At 41.9% G+C, this 19,127-nt stretch overlaps 2 protein-coding genes across 2 annotated transcripts in view; both read right to left on the bottom strand.

The window, feature by feature from the left end:
- LOC122541726 (plectin-like) overlaps positions 1–19,127 on the bottom strand; it is a 57,342-nt gene that overhangs the window by 27,288 nt on the left and 10,927 nt on the right. The window contains exons 5-8 of the mRNA XM_043678614.1: positions 14,153–15,119; positions 13,936–14,060; positions 6,589–7,328; positions 5,317–5,369 (exon numbers count right to left, since the gene is read on the bottom strand). Of these exons, the coding sequence (XP_043534549.1) occupies positions 5,317–5,369; positions 6,589–7,328; positions 13,936–14,060; positions 14,153–15,119 (1,885 nt within the window). The remainder of the gene's footprint in view (positions 1–5,316; positions 5,370–6,588; positions 7,329–13,935; positions 14,061–14,152; positions 15,120–19,127) is intronic.
- Positions 5,447–15,194, bottom strand: LOC122541839 (neurofilament medium polypeptide-like). Its single transcript, XM_043678883.1, has 3 exons — positions 14,153–15,194; positions 13,936–14,060; positions 5,447–7,328 (listed from the first exon to the last, which is right to left on the bottom strand). The coding sequence occupies exons 1-3, from the start codon at positions 15,158–15,160 to the stop codon at positions 6,545–6,547; spliced, it is 1,917 nt and encodes a 638-aa protein (XP_043534818.1). The 5' UTR covers positions 15,161–15,194; the 3' UTR covers positions 5,447–6,544.

The following is a 19,127-nucleotide window of genomic DNA, read 5'->3' as shown; positions in this document are numbered from 1 at the left end:
TGACCACTTCAACTCCTGTCCCACTCCGCCAAGGACATGCAAGTCCTGGGCCTCCTCCACCGCCAAATCCTAGCTACCCAATGCCTGGAGGAAAAATACCTCATCTTTTGCCTTGGGACCCTCCAACCACATGGCATCGATGTTGATTTCACCAGTTTCCTCATCTCCCCTCCTCCCACCTTATCCCAGATCCAACCCTCCAACTAAGCATTGCCCTCTTGAATTGTCCCACTTATCCATCTTCCTTCCCACCTATCCGCTCCACCCTCCACTCCAACCTATCACCATCACTCCCACCTGCATCTACCTACCACCTTCCCAGCCACCTTCCCCCCAGCCCAACCCCATTTCTATTTATCTCTCAGCCCCCTTTCCACTCCCCAAAATTCCTGATTAAGAGCTTATGCCCAAAACGTTGAGTCTCCTGCTCCTCAGATACTGCCTGACCTGCTGTGCTTTTCCAGTGCCATGCTTTTCAACTCTGATTATCCAGCATCTGCAGCCCTTACTTTCTCCTCATTGCTAGAACCCCTGACACTCCTTTTTTTTCTTTTTATTTTTTTATTTTTTTTCATAACTCCACCCCAACTCTGTGAAGAGTAACCCACCCAGATCTATTTCCCTCTGACTAATGCACCCAACACTATGGATAATGTAGTATGGCCAATTCACGTGACCTGCACATTTTTGGACTGTGTGAGGAAGCCAGAGCACCTGGAGGAAACCCATGCAGACATGGGGAGAATGTGGAAACTCCATACAGACAGCCGCCTGAGGCTGATTAGATTAGATTAGATTACTTAGATTAGATTACTTACAGTGTGGAAACAGGCCCTTCGGCCCAACAAGTTCACACCGACCTGCCGAAGCGCAACCCACCCAGACCCATTCCCCTACATTTACCCCTGCACCTAACACTACAGGCAATTTAGCATAGCCAATTCACCTGACCTGCACATCTTTGGACTGTGGGAGGAAACCACAGGAGGAAACCCACGCAGACACGGGGAGAATGTGCAAACTCCACACAGTCAGTCGCCTGAGGCTGGAATCGAACCTGGGGCACTCCTGTTTATTTTTTATTTACACAGTGGAAGACACAAAGGCCTCCCAGTTGTTTTTTTTTTCTCTCTTTTTTTTTAAAATAGAGCACATTCCTATTTAATTTTTTTTCTTTTTTTCTTTTTTAATCCCTTGTTTCTTTTTTTTTTTTTAATTTTTTTTTTCCCACGCTACCGCCTAACTGCGGTAGTGCTTATTTTTTCCCCAGCACCCATGGTGTGTGTGTGCAGGTGGGAGACACAGTGGAAGACACAAAGTGCACCAATCTTTATTCAATTTCCACCACCAGGAAGATAGGAAAACACCCGGGTGGCCAGTGACAAGCACTGCCCTTCACATCAAAGGGCAGTGCTGTGTGATCAAAACAGTGAAGGGGAGGGTAGGGACTAAATCAAAATAGAATTGGAGGGAGAAATGATGCACTCCACTCCCTGCGGCGCCCACCTCTCCCTGAACAACTCCAGGGTGTTGGTCGACACCGCGTGCTCCTTCTCCAAGGACACCCGGGCTCTAACATAACCGCGGAAGAGGGGCAGGCAGTCGGCCCTAACGACCCCCTCCATGTTAATGGCCAGTTTGGCCAGGCCCACTCCTGTTTATATCTGTCAGCCAGGGCTCCCTGATTGGACCAGGTTAACAGCCCCAATCAGGGAACTCAGATTCTATGAGGTCCACCTAGCTGACCTTGTTTCAATCACTATAGACCCCGCGGCCCAACTGTCTGGGAGGCAGCCTCCTACATTGCTGCTTCTGCAGTCTCTGCCCTATTAATGATGGCCGATCAGAAGACCCACAGTTATGTCAGGCTGACTGTTCCATGTAACAGTACAGTGTTCCAAAAAGCCACTGTATGCAATGAAACCTCAAAGACAAATGAGCCTTTGCCCCTTTAAGCATTCACTGCACACAAAGCTTTCCTTCTCACCCAGCCTAGCTTGCTGAGATCACTGTCCCAAGCAGGATTGAAAAGCTTCTTTATCATCCATTATCATAGTGACATTGGCATACAAGCAGAATGCACACAGGCAGGAGAAATCAAAGGGGAAATACGAACAAGGAACAAGAGGAGGCTTCTTGGCCCTCTGAGCCTGCTCCATCATTCAATAAGGTCAAAGCTGATTGGATTTTAACCTCGACTCTACATTCCTGCATTTTCCTGACAACCTTTCATTGACTTGATAATCATGGATCTACCTATCTTTGTCTTAAAATTATTTAAAGATTCTGCGTCCAGTGCCTTAAAAGAAAATCTAGATATAAATTTAAATGGGATGCCTGTCAGAATTCCCAGTCCTGGAATGTAGATGACACAACAAGAAAATGCAACTCATTATTTAGATAAATTTAGATTACTTACAGTGTGGAAACAGGCCCTTCGGCCCAACAAGTCCACACCAACCCGCCGAAGCGCAACCCACCCATACCCCTACATTTACCCCTTACCTAACACTACGGGCAATTTAGCATGGCCAATTCACCTGACCTGCACATCTTTGGACTATGTGAGGAAACCGGAGCACCCGGAGGAAACCCACGCAGACACGGGGAGAACGTGAAAGGAATGCAGAGCTTTAATGAATAAATGTCAGTGCAAGCTTTTTAATATGGGGAGTCAGCAGGGATCACAGAAATGTTAAAATAATCCTCAAATAGGCCACATTGATTGACATAAATTGCATTTCGAACAAAATATTGCAGATCACTGAAAAAAACATGAATATGTAAAATTGTACGATGCAAACTATCTATGATGGTGATACAGCTAACATTTGATTCACAGAAAAGGTCTTTCGAAATCTGTAACCAATGAAGACCCTATTCCATTAGTATCTGTCACTGTTTGATAAGGGACACTTCTTGGGTTTTATCTGCATGACTAATTCAGACAGGCCAGAAAGACATCTGCCAACAATATAGAGAGACGGTAATAAAAATAAAGCGATTTTCTATTTTGGAGTGTTTCAAGAAACTGGATCACTTCCAGATTTTTATCAGATTAGATCCAGACATCAAATCAGAAATCCTCTTTAACTTTGGCTGCCCAGGGGACATACTTGCAGCATTATATAATATTCCACATCAGAAATTTGCAGAATGGAATATACTCGAAATCTTATTCATCCATCACTGTAAATAGCTAACAGACGATATTGTGCCTCAGTGATTCTAAGGATTGATTTAGACAGTTTGAGCCATTAGATGGTGTTGCAGTTTGATAATTCAATCTATTTGGAGCTAAGGTCACTGAATAAATGACTTGACATTGATGCCAATAAAAGGCACGAGTCTTTGCAAAGTCAACTTTCAGACTCGGAAAGCACCATAAAATCTGGAATCGGCTAAACTGTAAATGGGGGCAGGAAGGTCATGAGGAGTCTAACTGTTATAAAATAACTTCCACATAAAACAATAAAATGAGAATATCTGCAAAAGGACTTTTGTGTTATAAAACTGGGGAGATACAAGAGTTCCTAAGAAGGGTCACTGGACTTGAAACATTAGCTCTCCACAGATGCAGCCAGACCTGCTGACTTCTCCAGCAATTACTGTTTGTCAGTAAACTGGAGAAACCAAACACAAAGCACCAAAGGAAAGCACTGACAAATGCAAATTGGAAAATTGAAAAAAAGATGGAAGAGCAAAGTTCATATTTTTATTAATAGTAAATTAACAGAAGGTGGTAAAGGGGCGATGTGGACCCATTAAAGACAGATGTTGGTGAAACTATGACATTTACCAAGGAAATTTCACACTGTACCATCCATAGCCGAAGTAAGGTGGAATCTATAGGCTCAATCCAATAGGGATCTGAGTGATATGAGATTTAGAGTCATAGAGTCATAGCGATGTGCAGCATGGAAACAGACTCTTCATTGCAACTTGTCCATGCTGACCAGATATCCTACATTAATCTAGTCCCATTTGCCAGCATTTGGCCCTTATCTCTTTAGGGTAGCCCGGTGGTTCAGTGGTTAGCACTGCTGCCTCACAGCACCAGTGAGCCGGGTTTGATTCCAGCCTCGGGTGACTGTCTGTGTGGAGTTTGCACATTCTCCCTGTGTTTGTGTAGGCTTCCTCCCAAAGCCAAAGATGTGCAGGTCAGGTGAATTGGCCATGCTAAAGTACCCATGGTGTTCAAGGATGTGTAGGTTAGGTGCATTAGTCAGCGGTATATGTAGGGGAATGGATCTGGGTGGGTTACTCTTTAGAGGGTCAGTGTGGAATTATTGAGCTGAAGGGCCTGTTCCATACTGTAGGGAAACTAATCTAAACCCTTCCTATTCATCCAGATGCCTTTGAAATATTTTAATTGTACCAGCCCACCACCTCCTTTGAGCAGCCGTTCCATATAAGTACTACCCTCTGCATGAAAAGGTTGCCCCTTAGGTCCCTTTTAAATCTTTCCCCTCTCACCATAAACCTATACCCTCTAGTTCTGGACTCCCCTATCCTGGGAAAAAGACTTTGGCTATTCACCCTATCCACAACTCTCATGATTTTATAAACCTCATAAAGGCTGCCCCTCAGCCTCCAATGCTCCAAGAAAAATAACCCCTCAAAGTCCAGTGAAGCTTATCTCAATGTTAGCAGTAACACACTGCATCCTTCTATACATCTGCCGAAAGGCTGTGAGATTCTCACTTAGCAGCAATGAGCTGCTGATCAAGGGGGATTGCAGCTTGTTAAATGCTGCATTAACACCACAACTTGGTTCATTAATATTCAGGTTCCTTTTTTACCGACTGCACTGATCAAGCTCAACGTCTAGAATTCTTAACAAGGCAATCGGAACAGGCACCTGGTGATTTCAGCTGCTTGCTCTAAAGGGCTTCCATTTGGTCACCAACATCTCAAGGAATGCTCCATGGGCACTGGACACTTAAGCCCCATGTATATGAACATTGGCAGCTTAACAAGTGCCAACCTCTAAGTGTTCTTGTGACACATCTCTTATCCACTCGCAGCGCACTTCTGCACTTCACCACCACACCTTGGCACAATAATAACTCTCATTGTAATGCTGCAGCAAAGACACTGTCTGCCCAGGGACACACATCCAGTTTATGGAGGGGAGTAGTGCTTCTCCGGGCTGTTCACTCACTGTCATAGCACTTACTGACTCTGACAAAATACAGGAACATAACTGGGAGTTTCTTGGTGTTTCTTGGAGTTGCTCCCACTCTGTTACCTTCACTTGGTGTGTGTGTGTGTGTGTGTGTGTGTGTGTGTGTGTGTGTGTGTGATATCTCATACCTGAAGGGCAGGACATTTATTTTGAACGGTCCATACTGGAGAGAAATTGAACGCTTTAATGGATATTTAACAGAATATATAGGAATAACACATCAGCTGCTACTCACAGAATTTATTGAAAGTTTCTTCGAGCCCAACACAGCTTTAGATTTGGTTGAACAATTAGAGATTATGATAATAGTCTATGTCCAACCCAATCTGAAATAGAGAATGATACAGTATATTCAAGTCAGAGAGAGTCAGGCTGCCAGTGGTGAGTGGGACTATTCACAATTCCAGTGTCAGGAAGCAAATCCAAATCATTTAGACCCCGAATTATCCTTTATGTCTCTGGAGAAGGATGGGAAAATATTGTTGAAATGTGGTGGATTGTGCATGTTGGATGAACATAGATATGGGCAGGGCTGTGATGACTCTTGTGGTTGAACATCAGATAATGAGTCACTTGCTTGGTTTTGGTGATAGAAGATTCATTAGAATCTCTTGTTTACTACATGAAAATAATTGCCTTAAAAAGCTATGGGGATAGCTTATTGTGTGACACAATTTGATATATTTCAAAGTCTTTAGAGTAAATAACTTGGAACAATTTAAAATAATTGGCAGCTGAACAGATTTCCTTTTAACAGTGATTTTAATTGTGAACAAGAAATTAGATTATTGACTTTTCATCTGGAATACCATTACTGAATTACCTACTTAGTAGTCTGATTACCTTTACTGTATTACCACACATTTACATAGCTTAGAGCAGATTTTAAAACACTCCTCTAACCAATGGAGTGGATTGGCCAGCAGTCACTCACTCTAGTCTCAGGCTTGGTTCATTTTGAGGGTCAGAACCCATTCCCATGCTGATGACAAGATACATAGACAACTAGTTACAGCTTGTCATCTCAACATTATTAAGCATTCTCATTCATTTATCATTTTGTCTCTGCCTGGTCTTATGGTAATGGCCAGTTTGTATTTTTGCTTTGTTTTTCACCATGCATTGCCATTGTGTCTTGTTTTCTCTTGTCACCATGACTACAACAGACTTTCAACATTATTTGGCAGGAAGGCTGTCTGAATTTTCCTTCAGTTTCAATTTATTTCATTCAATTTATGATCAAACCATTCATAATGACTTCAGAGTTTTTTTGGATCAGTGGACTGGATGATTGGTTTCATTTTCTTCCTTCATTTACAGAAATTCTTTAATTATCTTTCTCTTAAAGAATGTAATTCATTTTTCATTTTCTTTGCTTTCCTTTTCTTCATCTTTCTTACTTTTTTTTTCTTTTGTCTTCAAAACTTCGTGGCCTTTTGTCTGTTCCTGAAGTTGTGCTTCTTTATTACCACCAGCCTTCATGGTTCCTTCCTCCACAGCCTCTTCTTTTGTCTCACCAGCTTTTCCTTCCATTTCACTTGGTTTTGACTCAACACCTTTCTCCCCAATGTCTTCCTCTTTGGCTGTAGCAGCTGCTCCTTCCACAGCTTCTGCTTTTGCCTGAACAGTCTCTCCTTCACTGGCTTTTTCTTTTGCCTGAACAACATCCTTTACTTCTTCCTTCTTTTTGGCTTCAGTACCTTCTTCTCCTTCTTTGGCCTCAACCCCTTTCTCTTCATCCTTTGCTTCAGTGGTTGACGTTTCTTTAAGTCCTTTTGATTCTCCTCCTGCCTTGTCTTTTGTATCAGTGGTTCTTCCCACACCTATGTCTGGAGCTGATAACCCCTCTTCACTTTCTCCTGCCTCCTCTTCTGTCGTTGATTTATTTTCCTCAAATCCTTCATCGTAGAGTTGGCCATGTTTCATTTTCATATAAGCATCTTCAAGCTCTGCCAGGTCAATTTCCTTTGCCGTCTCACTTACAATCTCTTCTACAAACCTGAACTCAGGGGTCGCCTTTGTCTTAGTTGAGACATGAAACAATTGTGTCATATTTTGAGGTTCCTTGCATGTCGAGGATAACAGACTGAAGTGATCAGTATCTGAACCAAATCTTGCCTCCTCACCTTCCAAGAGTTTCCTTAACAAAGAAAAGTATGATTAGTCTCAATTTTAAGATTGTCCCATGGAAACAGAGAACAATAGATACTATAAAAGAAGCAATTTTTATCTGTCGTTTCATTAAAAAATGATTAAAAGCCAAGATAAATTTCCCAAATAGACATTTCTTTAAAGTATGATTAACAAAATTATTTCTAAATGAATTTCTACAAGTGTTGCAAAGTAAGATAATATAAATGTATTACATTGGATGCTATTGAAATCATTGATTAGGGAAGACAAAGAAAATGAAACTGGTCTTTATTAAGAGGACAAAATGGATGTGTAGCAAATTGACAACTAATTTACTCACCACATCTATTCTTTCCACTGAGGTGCATAGAATAAGAGTTCAAACTTTTTTTGGACTCACTTTTCTAATCTCACTATCACTTTTCTGTTCACTAAAGTCCTGGTAATATTTTGGAAAAACTGCTTTAGTGTTTAACAGGCTGCTGATTCATTACCAGCCCAATACACATTGTCACTGCTGGTCAATTTCACCCTCACCAAATGTGTTTATCCCTTTTGCACCACTTTCTCAAGATATCAATTGAGTGAGAGAATTTTATTCGAACTGATCCGAAGATTTCTCAATACCCAAGTAACAATTATGACTATCTTTCATTTCAATGATCCGATTATTGTCTTATTTCAAGAGTGCAATATATTTTCAGCGTCTGTTCTCATTGACTCCAGCATTTACTAAATGCGTCAGTGGAATCCATTGATATTTCCTGTGGCCTAACTGCACTGGAAGTAACTTTACTTGCTCCAGTCAGATATGTGCGCTACATATTGATCCTTTGATTCAGAGGTCTAATCCAAGATGCGGTTGTGTTCATTGCTGAGCTGAGATCAAATCAATGAAAAAGATATTTCCTTTTAAGGGAACTGTTTGTTTTCTTGCCTAGGTCTCCTTCGCTGTTGCCAATACCCTAATCCGTTCCTTCATTGCATCAAGGTTGTTCTTCTCCAATGTCTTACACACTGGCTTTTCAATTTTAGATCCAGGAAGATGACTAGGTCCAGGGCTAATTTTTCAAACCTAAATAAAGGCATGTATGCGGAAAGTGAGCTAGCTGAAGTGAATTGGCATACTAGGCTAAGAAATAGATCAATGAAGATGCAGAGACAGACATGTAAGGGGATATTTCAAAATACTCAATAAGTATATCCTACTAATAAAGGAAAATGTCTAAAGGTAGGACTTACTATCTATTATTAGCTAAAGTCATTAGCGAAAGCTGTGAACTCAAGGTAAAAACATATGACTGCACAAAGTTGAATGGCAGGTCAGATGATTGGTCCGAATCTAAACAATAGCAGAAAATGACTGAAAAGTTAATCAGCAGGAAGAATTAGTATGTGTAAGGAAGCTAGCTAGGAATGTTAAAAATGGATAGCAAGGATTCCTACAGATATTTTCAAAGAAACAGAGTAAGTAAGGTAAGTTTATTCCTCCATTGAGTGAGAATGGAGAGTTATTAGTATATATTAAGGCAATCTCATTTTGGAAGGTGCTACCTAAGGACTTTTATACAGTGCATGTTGTGTACTATCTACATGATGCTTCTCCAAAATTCACCCAAGATCCATAGATGCACCTTCCAAGCCCATGCCAATTTTCATCTGGAAACGGCAGCACACATATGGGAATACCATGACCTGCAAACTCCCCTCCAAGACTCTCATCACCCTGACTTGATTCCTTCACTGTCACTAGGTCGAAATTTTGGAATTCTCTCCAAAATGGCATTGTGGGTCTACTTACAGCACATGGACTGCAGCAGTTCAAGAAAGCAGCTTACCACCACCTTCTCAAGGTCAATTAGGCCCAGCCAGCAATGCCTACATCCCATGAGTGAATTTAAAAAAGGCAGATGAAATGAATAAATACTTTGGTCTTCACTATAGAGGATACAAAATCATTCCAGTAATAGATTTAAATTTGTATATGCAAGGGAGAGAGGAATTTAGCAAAATTACAGACATGAGAGAATTGATGCTGAGCAGTTGATGGAATTGTGGGCTGAGGACTCTCTGGGTCCAGATGGATTTCATCCCTGGCTCTTAAAAGAGTTTGCTCATTGGGTAGTAGAAGCGTTGGTGTTAATGTTCTGAAATTCTCTTGATTCAGGAAAGGTTCATTGGACCAGAAAGTTGGACAAATAACCTCTCAATTCAAAAGGGAGGCAGGAAACAGGAAATTATCAGCCAGTTAGCTTGATGTCTACTGAGGGGAGTGAGTTAAAATTGATTATAAAGAGATTATAACTGTGCATTTAGAAAAACACAAGTTAATTGGGAAGAATCAACATGGTTTCAGCAAAGGATAATCATACTTAACCAATCTATTGGAGTTCTTTCAAGGAGTAACATGTGCTGTGGATAAAGGGAAGCCTGAAAAACATGGATATCTGGATGACATTTGATAAGAATATCATGTGAAAGGCTATTGCGAGGAATGAATGCTCCTGATTTAGAGAGTAACATATTAGTGTGGACAGAAGATTTGCTAGCTGCTAGAAAACAGCTGGTATGCATAAATGGACTTTTATCTGATTGGCAAGATGTGACAATGAATCCCACCAGGGTATAATTTACATCATTGATTTAGATGTGGGGATCCAAAGCATTGTCATTAAATTTGCAAATGACATGAAGAATGTACGTTATGAGAAAGACATAAAGAAGTCACAGATTTAGAGAGGTTGAATGAGTGTGCACCAATCTGACAGATGGAGTACAATGTGTGAAAATGTGAAGGTGTGCAAAGTAGCAAGAAGATTATAAATGTAGAATGTTATTTAAATGGAAAACCACTGCAGAATTCCAAGATGCAGAAGAATTTAGGTGTTCTAGTATGAGTCACAAACCATTAACTTGCAGGCACATCATGTAAATCAAGAAGGGTAATAGGATGCTATCCTGTATTACAAGAGGAGTTGAACATAAAAAGAAATAATGTTTTGCTTTAGTTTCTGCTAGGGGATTGGTGAGACCACATTTAGAATACAGTGTACATGTTTGGTTTTCTTGTTTAAGGAAGAACGTAATTGCTTTGGAGGAAGTTTTTTTCGATTGATACCTGGAATGAGTGGATTTTCTTATGGGGAAAGTTTGGACAGGCTGCACTGGAGGGGGGGTGGGGTGACAGGGTCAGTAGTTTTCTGTGTTTCCCCTTAAAAAAAATCAAAAAGGCAAGTGTGTGAGATGGGATTCATCACAATAGTTGTATTGGAGATTCTCTTCATACAGTTGCAAGCATTTAGATCCAATCATTACCGTTTAAATGCTCTGCAACAAAAATGCTGTTATTTTGGATTCCACTTGTCTTTAGACATTGTCTACTGAAACAGCAGTGGATATAAATTTTGCAGGCAAATGTTTTGAGGTAACTGGGAATGATACACTATCATCATTTGAGGTGCAATGCAGGACTAGGCCTCCATAAACTTCTTTTGTCACCTTGTAATTTCCATGGGATTCACAGATGCTAAAGGTCCTTCTATATCTGACAATTTGATTGCTGTTCATGTAGGATGCTAGATGGTAATTGTAGCAGAATCATGGATAGTTCTCCCATTGTATTCATGCAATGTCTCCATAAAGTACAAGTGCTTTCCAGTAGAGAAGTGATGGATGTGAGAACTCCAACTGGAATACCCTGCTTAACGCTCAGGTTTGAATTTGAATATGGAAAGGAGAGAGGAACTTAGTGAAACTACAGACATGAGCGAGGTAGTGCTGAGCAACTGATGGAGTTGTGGGCTGACAACTCTTGGGGTCCGGATGGATTTCATCCCAGGCTCTTAAAAGAGGTTGCTCATTGCCTAGTAGAAGCATTGGCGTTAATGTTTTGAAATTCCCTTGATTCAGGAAAGGTTCATTGGACTGAAAAGTAGGAGATATAACCTCATGCAGACGTGCTTGGGCCAATTATAGTGTCTGTTTTGTCCTGACAATTGGTATAGTCAGCTGATGTTTCACTGTGAAAGCTTATGTATGGATATTAGTGGCTACTACTAAAATGGCTAATGGAAAATTAGATTCTCAACTATAAAGTGTTGCAGATATTGGTAATCAGAAACTTGAATCAAAAATTACTCCATCATAGCAGTATCTGTGGAGAGAACAGAAGGTCAGCATTTCAGGCCAATTTTCAGACCCTAAATATGTTAATCTAGAAATAACAAAGGCTTCTTTCATGTGCAAAGTTCATGTGGGTCCAGAACTTTCTTTCACAAAAAGGCTTGAAGGTCAAATGAAAGTGCGAAACTGAAATAAAGAGGCAAGATTATTAAGGAATTCTTGATCAAAGGCAGATGGATGGGATTAGAATATAGAACAGCCATGATGTAATTGACTGCTCCTGAATGACCTACTCCTGTTTCAATGAAATTAGCAAAAAAGGAAGGAGCCATTGCCCATACCAGTCTGGTGTATAGCTGGATGTGCCTGCCCACTGCAGGATGACTGCAGCAGCTCAGCACTGCATCAGAACAAATGCAAATAGGTTTTTATTGGTAAGGCAGTTAAAATATATGATCGACCTGATTGTTTGCTGGTGTGTTACTGTGATACGTTGGAACTGTTCAAATAAAGTAAAAATGTAACCATGCAGCTATTTTAGAAAGATTGGGGCTTTAACCATTTCCCAGCCAGAGGTGTCCTGGGCAATATCTATTCCTCAACCAACTGATGTTTCCATTATTTGTATCATTGACATTAATTGGATATTGCTATGCACAGGTTAACTGCCTTTTTAAAAAATTAATCCATGGAATGTGGGTGTCACTGGCTGGGCCAGCATTTATTCCCTGTCACTAGTTGCCCCTGGGAAGGTGGTGGCAAGCTGCTTTCTTGAATCACTGTTGTCCTTTCCTTGTAGGTAGACCCATAATACCAATGGGAAAGAATTCCAGGATTTTGACCCAGTGATATTGAAAGAACTATGATACATCTCCAAGTCAGGGTGGTGAGTGGCTTGGAGGGGAACTTGCAGGTAGTAGCATTTTCATGTATCCACTGCCCTTGTCCTGCTAGATGACAGTGGGCATGGGTGTGGAAGATGCTGTGTACAGACCTTGGTGAATTTCTGCAGTGCAGCTTGTAGATGGGACAGTTGTAGAAGGAGTGAATGTTAGTGGATGTGGTGTCAGTCAAGCAGGCTGCTTTGTCCTGTGATGATGTCACACTTCTTGAGGGTTGTTAAACTTGCACTCATACAGGCAAGCAACATTACAGCAGTGACAACCATAATACATTAAGTTGTGGATAGTGACGGAGGATGTTGTAGGTTACAGAGAGAGACATAGATAAGCTGCAGAGCTGGGCTGAGAGTGGCAAATGGAGTTTAATGCGGACAAGTGTGAGGTGATTCACTTTGGTCGGAGTAACCGGAATGCAAAGTACTGGGCTAATGGTAAGATTCTTGGTAGTGTGGATGAGCAGAGAGATCTCGGTGTCCATGTACACAGATCCTTGAAAGTTGCCACCCAGGTTGACAGGGTTGTTAAGAAGGCATACAGTGTTTTAGCTTTTATTAATAGAGGGATTGGATTCCGGAACCATGAGGTTATGCTGCAACTGTACAAAACTCTGGTGCGGCCGCACTTGGAGTATTGTGTACAGTTCTGGTCACCGCATTATAAGAAGGATGTGGAAGCTTTGGAAAGGGTGCAGAGGAGATTTACTAGGATGTTGCCTGGTATGGAGGGAAGGTCTTACGAGGAAAGGCTGAGGGACTTGAGGCTGTTTTCGTTAGAAAGAAGGAGGTTGAGAGGAGACTTAATAGAGACATAGAAGATAATCAGAGGGTTAGATAGGATGGACAGGGAGAGCCTTTTTCCAAGTATGGTGATGGCGAGCACAAGGGGGCATAGCTTTAAATTGAGGAGGATAGGTATAGGACAGATGTCAGAGGTAGTTTCTTTACTCAGAGAGTAGTAAGGGTATGGAATGCTTTGCCTGCAATGGTCGTAGATTCGCCAACTTTAAGTACATTTAAGTCGTCATTGGACAAGCATATGGACGTATATGGAATAGTGTAGGTTAGATGGGCTTCAGATTGGTATGACAGATCGGTGCAACATCGAGGGCCGAAGGGCCTGTACTGCGCTGTAATGTTCTATGTTCTATCTATATGTTCTAACATGTCCTGTTGGCTGTGGAAATGCCCCAGGGATGTGAACAGTAAGACATAAACACTTCCTTCTTTGGAAATATCATTGATAAATAACTGACTTTTGGAAGGAGATTACTCTCTTCAACGTTTATCTGGGGAATAACTGAAAGGAAAATTTAAAGCTTTCAGTTCACATAATTCTGCTTAGCAACATCTAGCAATCTGACGCTCTATTGGTCGGGACGATGTTAAATCTTTCATTAATTTCAAACACTTCTACAATGTTTAATCAGCTCGATGTCATTAGAAGAGTCACATGAACTTGATTATATCAATTAGTATTGTCTAAATGTTTAAAAAGAAATATTTAAGCTGCACGGGCTTGATGACCGCAATCGAATGCTTTTGAAGCGTTAGCCACAACTCAAAGCCGGTACAGCGATCCTGGTGAGCTCACCTGTAGGAGGTGATCTCCACATCTAGAGCCAGTTTGACGTTGAGCAGATCTTGATACTCCCTGAGTTGACGAGCCATCTCCTGTTTGGTGTGTCTCAGCTCGTTCTCTAATTGTTGAACGGTGTCCTGGAAAACAAACAACAAATTATACACACACATTATAAATAAATAATGGAGTCAGTGGGACAGAGTCCATTAGCTTCCTATGGCATCCTCACCTGGTACCGCATTAATTCAGCACGGTTTCTGCTTCCAACATCATCCAACTGTTTCTCCAAAGACTCCTTCCTCCCTCTGACTGTCTCCAGCTGCAGGTTCTTGGACTGGAGCTGGCGATTGTACTCACTGATCTCCTGCCGTGTCTTCTGCAGAGTCTCCCTGTTGCTGGCTGCAGCATCATTGAGCTTGGCCACTCTCGCTGTGAACCACTGCTCTGCCTGCTGCAGGTTGACATTGGTGCAGCCTTCCAGCTGCGCCCGGATCTCTCTCAGGGCCCCAGTCAGGTCCGGCTTCAGGAAATCTTTCATTTCCACCCCGACCTGGGAGGCTTGGATCTGAGAGAAGAGATCGGCCACCTCTTCCTCGTGGTTGCTCTTCAGGAACTCGATCTCATCCGCCAAAGCCTGGGCTTTCTTCTCCAGCTCCAGTTTGGTCATGAGCACACTCTCTGTGTCTTTCTTCAAAGCCTGGAGAGTGGCTTCAGCCTCTTGTCGGATCTGTCTCTCTTCCTCGTATTTCCTCTGCAACCGGCGGAGATCTTCCTCCAGGTGATCCCGGTCCAAGTGGAAAACCAGCTTCTGCTTCTCACTTTCTTGGATGAGGTTCCGGAGCTCGGTCATTTCTGGCTCATAGACATTAGCGAGGTCAGACTGGGAGGTTTGGCTTGCCCTTAACTCGGTGATTTCTGCCTCCAGAGCCTTGTTGCTTTGTTCCAGCTGACGGACCTTGTCGATGAAGCTGGCGAAGCGGTCATTCAGCCCCTGCAGCAGCTCCTTCTCATTGGCGCCCAGCACTTGGTCATATCCGAGGCTGATCCCAGCATTTCCCCGCAGCCTGGAGTCTCGGCTCGCCGCCAGACCTCCCTGTCTGTGGGAAGTGTCTCTGGACCACTCCTGGGAGCTGAATGTTGGGATCTGAGAGCCCAGATTCCGACTCGATCTCCGAGAGGAGATTGAGTACATTCTCCTAAACGGAGAGCTGCTCACAGGCTGCCTGCTCGAATTCATCTTTCAGCAGCTGGACAGCGCCAGAGTACAGCTACACCTCTCAGTCGCTCACTGCCTTATATAAGGAGAGCTGCTGATGACTGTGCAAAATCGATGCTTCGCTTACTGAAGGGGAATGTTAATGCTGTACTCCAATTCTGCTCAGCAATTCAAAGGGCGACGCTAAATGTCTCGATAATTTGGTTTCTTTGCTTTGGTAACAGTGTGATTCAATTAGGAAAAACATCAATATTTTTGGTTTTCAATAAAAATACTTTGGACTCGATGTATTAATTCTGTTTCTCTCTCCACAGATGCTACAAGATCTGCTGAGTTTCTCTGCCGTGTTCTGTTTTTATCTTTAGGGGTCAGTACTAGCACCCCCGCTTTTCTGATACACATAAATAACCTAGACCTTAATATGCAGGGGCAATTTCAAAGTTTGCATTTGATAGAAAACTTAGAAGGGCTGTAGTAAGGATGAGATTGGAGAACTTCACAAGGATGTAAAAAATCCGGTGGGAGTGAGTAGGTAGCTTACGGATGAAGTTCAATGTTGTAAAGTGTGAGGTGATACTTCTGGTCAAATGTGCCATTAAAGTTATTAAAGGTGGCCGGACAGGTAGAGAGAGCAGTCAATGAAGTGAACAGTATCCTAGGCTTCATTAGGAGGAGCACAGAGCAAAGAGATTATGATGAACCTGCATAGAACAGGTCAGTTCTGGTCACCCAGCTATAGGAAAGATTTTAAGCTGGAATGGGTTTAGAAGAGACTTACCAGAATGTTGCTGGGTATGGAGGGTTTGAATCATAAAGAGAGCTGGGACATTTTTCACTGAAGCGTAGGAGGTTGAGAGGTGGCCTTATTGAAGTTTATAAAATCATGAGGGGTATAGAATGGGTTAATGGCAGTTGTCTTTCCCCTAGGATGGGGAATTTCAAGATTGGGGGCATATTTCTAAGGTGAGAGGAAGGAGACACAAGGGGCAAATGTTTTACACAGAGGGTGGAATGAACATCCTAAGGAAGTGATGGATGTGGGCACAATTACAACATTTAAATAACATTTGGTGAAGTACAGAAATAGGAACGGTATGGAGGGAAATGGGCCAGGAGCAGGCAGGTGGGATTAGTTTAGTTTGGGATTATGTTTGGCATGGTTGGACCAAAGGGCCTGTTTCAGTGCTGCATGACTCTATGATTCTATAACCAGTTGGATCTCAGTTCGAGTATGGTGTATAGTTCTGGGCACCACTCTAAAAAAAGCTTGTGAATGCATTAGAGAATGTACAGAGAAGATTTAGAAGAAAGATGAATCCCTTCAGTCATGAGGATAGATTTGAGAAGTTGGGACCTTTTTCTTTGGAGGGAAGAGGAGGTTAAAGTTTTCAAATATGACAGAGTAGATATGGAGAAACTGTTCTCTCTCAGAATTGTTTGAGAACAAGAAGGCATGGATTTAAGGTGATTTGCAAAATAAGTTAATGTTATGTGTTATGGACCAGGCCAGAACCCCTCAAAATATTTTAGGAAGGTAGCCTAGACACTAACATTTTCTTATTTTAAAGGCAGATGTGAGCGAACTTTCCAGATGTGATGCAACTTGTCAAATCACTCCGCTTTCAGCAAAGAAGAATTTATTTAAACACTACATTTAAAACACAAACAAAAGAAAACGGAATTTAAAATCACTTAACTATTAGAAAACTTAACCAACCTGATACAGTAACTATTGCTAACTAACTGTTCCAATACAGTAACATCCCATAAAGGCATATTCAAACACAGATTCTTACAGGCAGAAGGGGACAACATCCAAAGAGAGATTTCAGAAAAAAGTCAGAGAAATTCTTTACTGAAGCTTAGAACTCCCCTGGACTCTCATATCTTGTGACTGCTACAGCTAAATACAAACTAGAAAAATCCAGAACTGGGAGAACTGGCCACTCCCTTTGCATTGTTAAACTAGGCCCTTCAGCATCTCTGCCATTATGATCTCTCTTCAAAAAAAAACCAAGGGCCAAATAACCTTTTTAAAGTGACCACATCGTCACATATGTGAAAACAAATGTGGTTCTGGTCTGGAATGCACTGCCCAGTTGTGACATGGAGATGGGTTCAATTGAATCTTTCAGAAGGACTTTGAAGATGATGATTTAATTATAAATAATGTATAGCATTATGGATCAAAAGTGTAAGGATGACTCTAAGTCATGAAGCTCATTCAGAGAGATGGTGCGTACATAGTGGGCTGAATAGCTTTCTTCTGCACTGTAATAATGTGATTCTGTGCATCACCCTTGTTGTGTCGGGAACAGCTCTGGATCTACAAGGCTGTAGTATCCATTATAATGTATAGGCCTAAGATAACCTTAGGCTATTGCTCAAAACTGTGACTGTGTTGAAATTTATTCCAAACTTCTGGTGATTGCTCTGAGTTCCGTCTCTTAAGAGAACAGGAACGTTTCCAGAATTGGTTCCAATGAGGTACAGCTTGGGCCACTTTACTGATCATCTAAGTATCTTGACCAAAGATATGGACTGCACACTGCACAATAAGTGCCTCTTGACAGTTCAGACTTGTTTTGAAATTTACAATACATGGTTAGGATTGGACGAGTCTTCTTCTTCAGAAGAATCCATCATACCCATGTAAAATCTGCTAAGAAAAGCCTTTTATTTTCTTGTGGCTTGATCCCACTGTAAATGCTAAATGCCGCTTTCTCAGCTTATGGCAGTGGTTAGAGTCAGCCTGTCTCCCTATACCTCTAAGACCGCAAGCCTTGAAACATACTTAAACAGAAATTGCTGGAGAAATTCAGCAGGTCTGGCAACATCTGTGGAGCTGAAAAAATGAATGTTTTGACTTCACTGTCCTTTCTGAAGGAGTTGACACAACATGCATCGAAAAATGATCTGGCTTGGATTACCATTGTCTCATACCTTACTTCGGCATCAATCATGCAATATGAGCAAATTGTGAACAAGTGGTCAACAAATGACTTGATCCTGTTTATGAGGTGACTGATCATGTTGCCAATAAGATCAATCCCACAGTGCATGGAATTGTAGGAATCCCGACATGTGTATTGACCATTGGAAGTGTAGTGTTCAGTAGCAGTGAACCCATTAGCAGATTTCTCAAATAATATGTCAAGAAAATGCTTGTTTGACTGCTTCATTTGTATGTGAATTTGAATGAAGGATATAGTCCAATAAGGTGTGCTAAGGTGTTTAGAGGTGCAGTTGCAGATTCCAATACAATAAAAGTATCATTCGATACTTGAAACTTACACTCTGTACGATTTGTGTGAAATTGGTGTGAAGGCCTGAAGTATTTCTGAGAGTGTACTTTCCATGTCAACATATCCATATAGAAGGAAGCTTATCTAGCAATTATTAGTTAGAGACAAAAAAACTGCAGATGTTGGATTCCAAGGTAGACAGGAGTCTGTAAATCCTGGCAGTCCTGAAGAAGGGTTACACCTGAAATGTTGACTTCTCCACCTCCTGATGTTGCCTGGCTTGCTGTGTTCTTCCAGCCTCCTGCCTGTCCACTCAGCAATTATTTGCAATAAGATCCCAAGCCTCCTGGAGTGGTTTCTCAGGACAAGGCACAATGAGGTTTACTTGGAGAATGTGGGTAGCCTCAGAAGCTAGCATCAGAGTTTTACCTGCACTTCCATACATGTCATTTACTGTATCTGTTGCTCCCGATGCGGTCTGCTCTACACTGGGGGAAGAAAGGGCGCCTACTTACAGGCTGCTTCAGAGAACATCTCCAGGACACCCGCACCAACCAACCACACTGCCCCGTAGCCGAACACTTCAACTTCACCTCCCACTCCACCAAGACATGCAGGTCCTGGGCCTCCTCCACCGCCACTCCCTCACCACCTGATGCCTGGACGAAGAATGCTTCATCTTCCACCTCAGGACCCTCCAACTCCAGGGCATCAATGTGGATTTCACCAGTTTTCTCATTTCC

This window comes from Chiloscyllium plagiosum, chromosome 38 (assembly GCF_004010195.1).
Source record: "Chiloscyllium plagiosum isolate BGI_BamShark_2017 chromosome 38, ASM401019v2, whole genome shotgun sequence".
Classification (NCBI taxonomy): domain Eukaryota; kingdom Metazoa; phylum Chordata; class Chondrichthyes; order Orectolobiformes; family Hemiscylliidae; genus Chiloscyllium; species Chiloscyllium plagiosum.
Note: the sequence above shows the minus strand (reverse complement) of the source record. Positions and strands in the feature narration are given on the sequence as shown.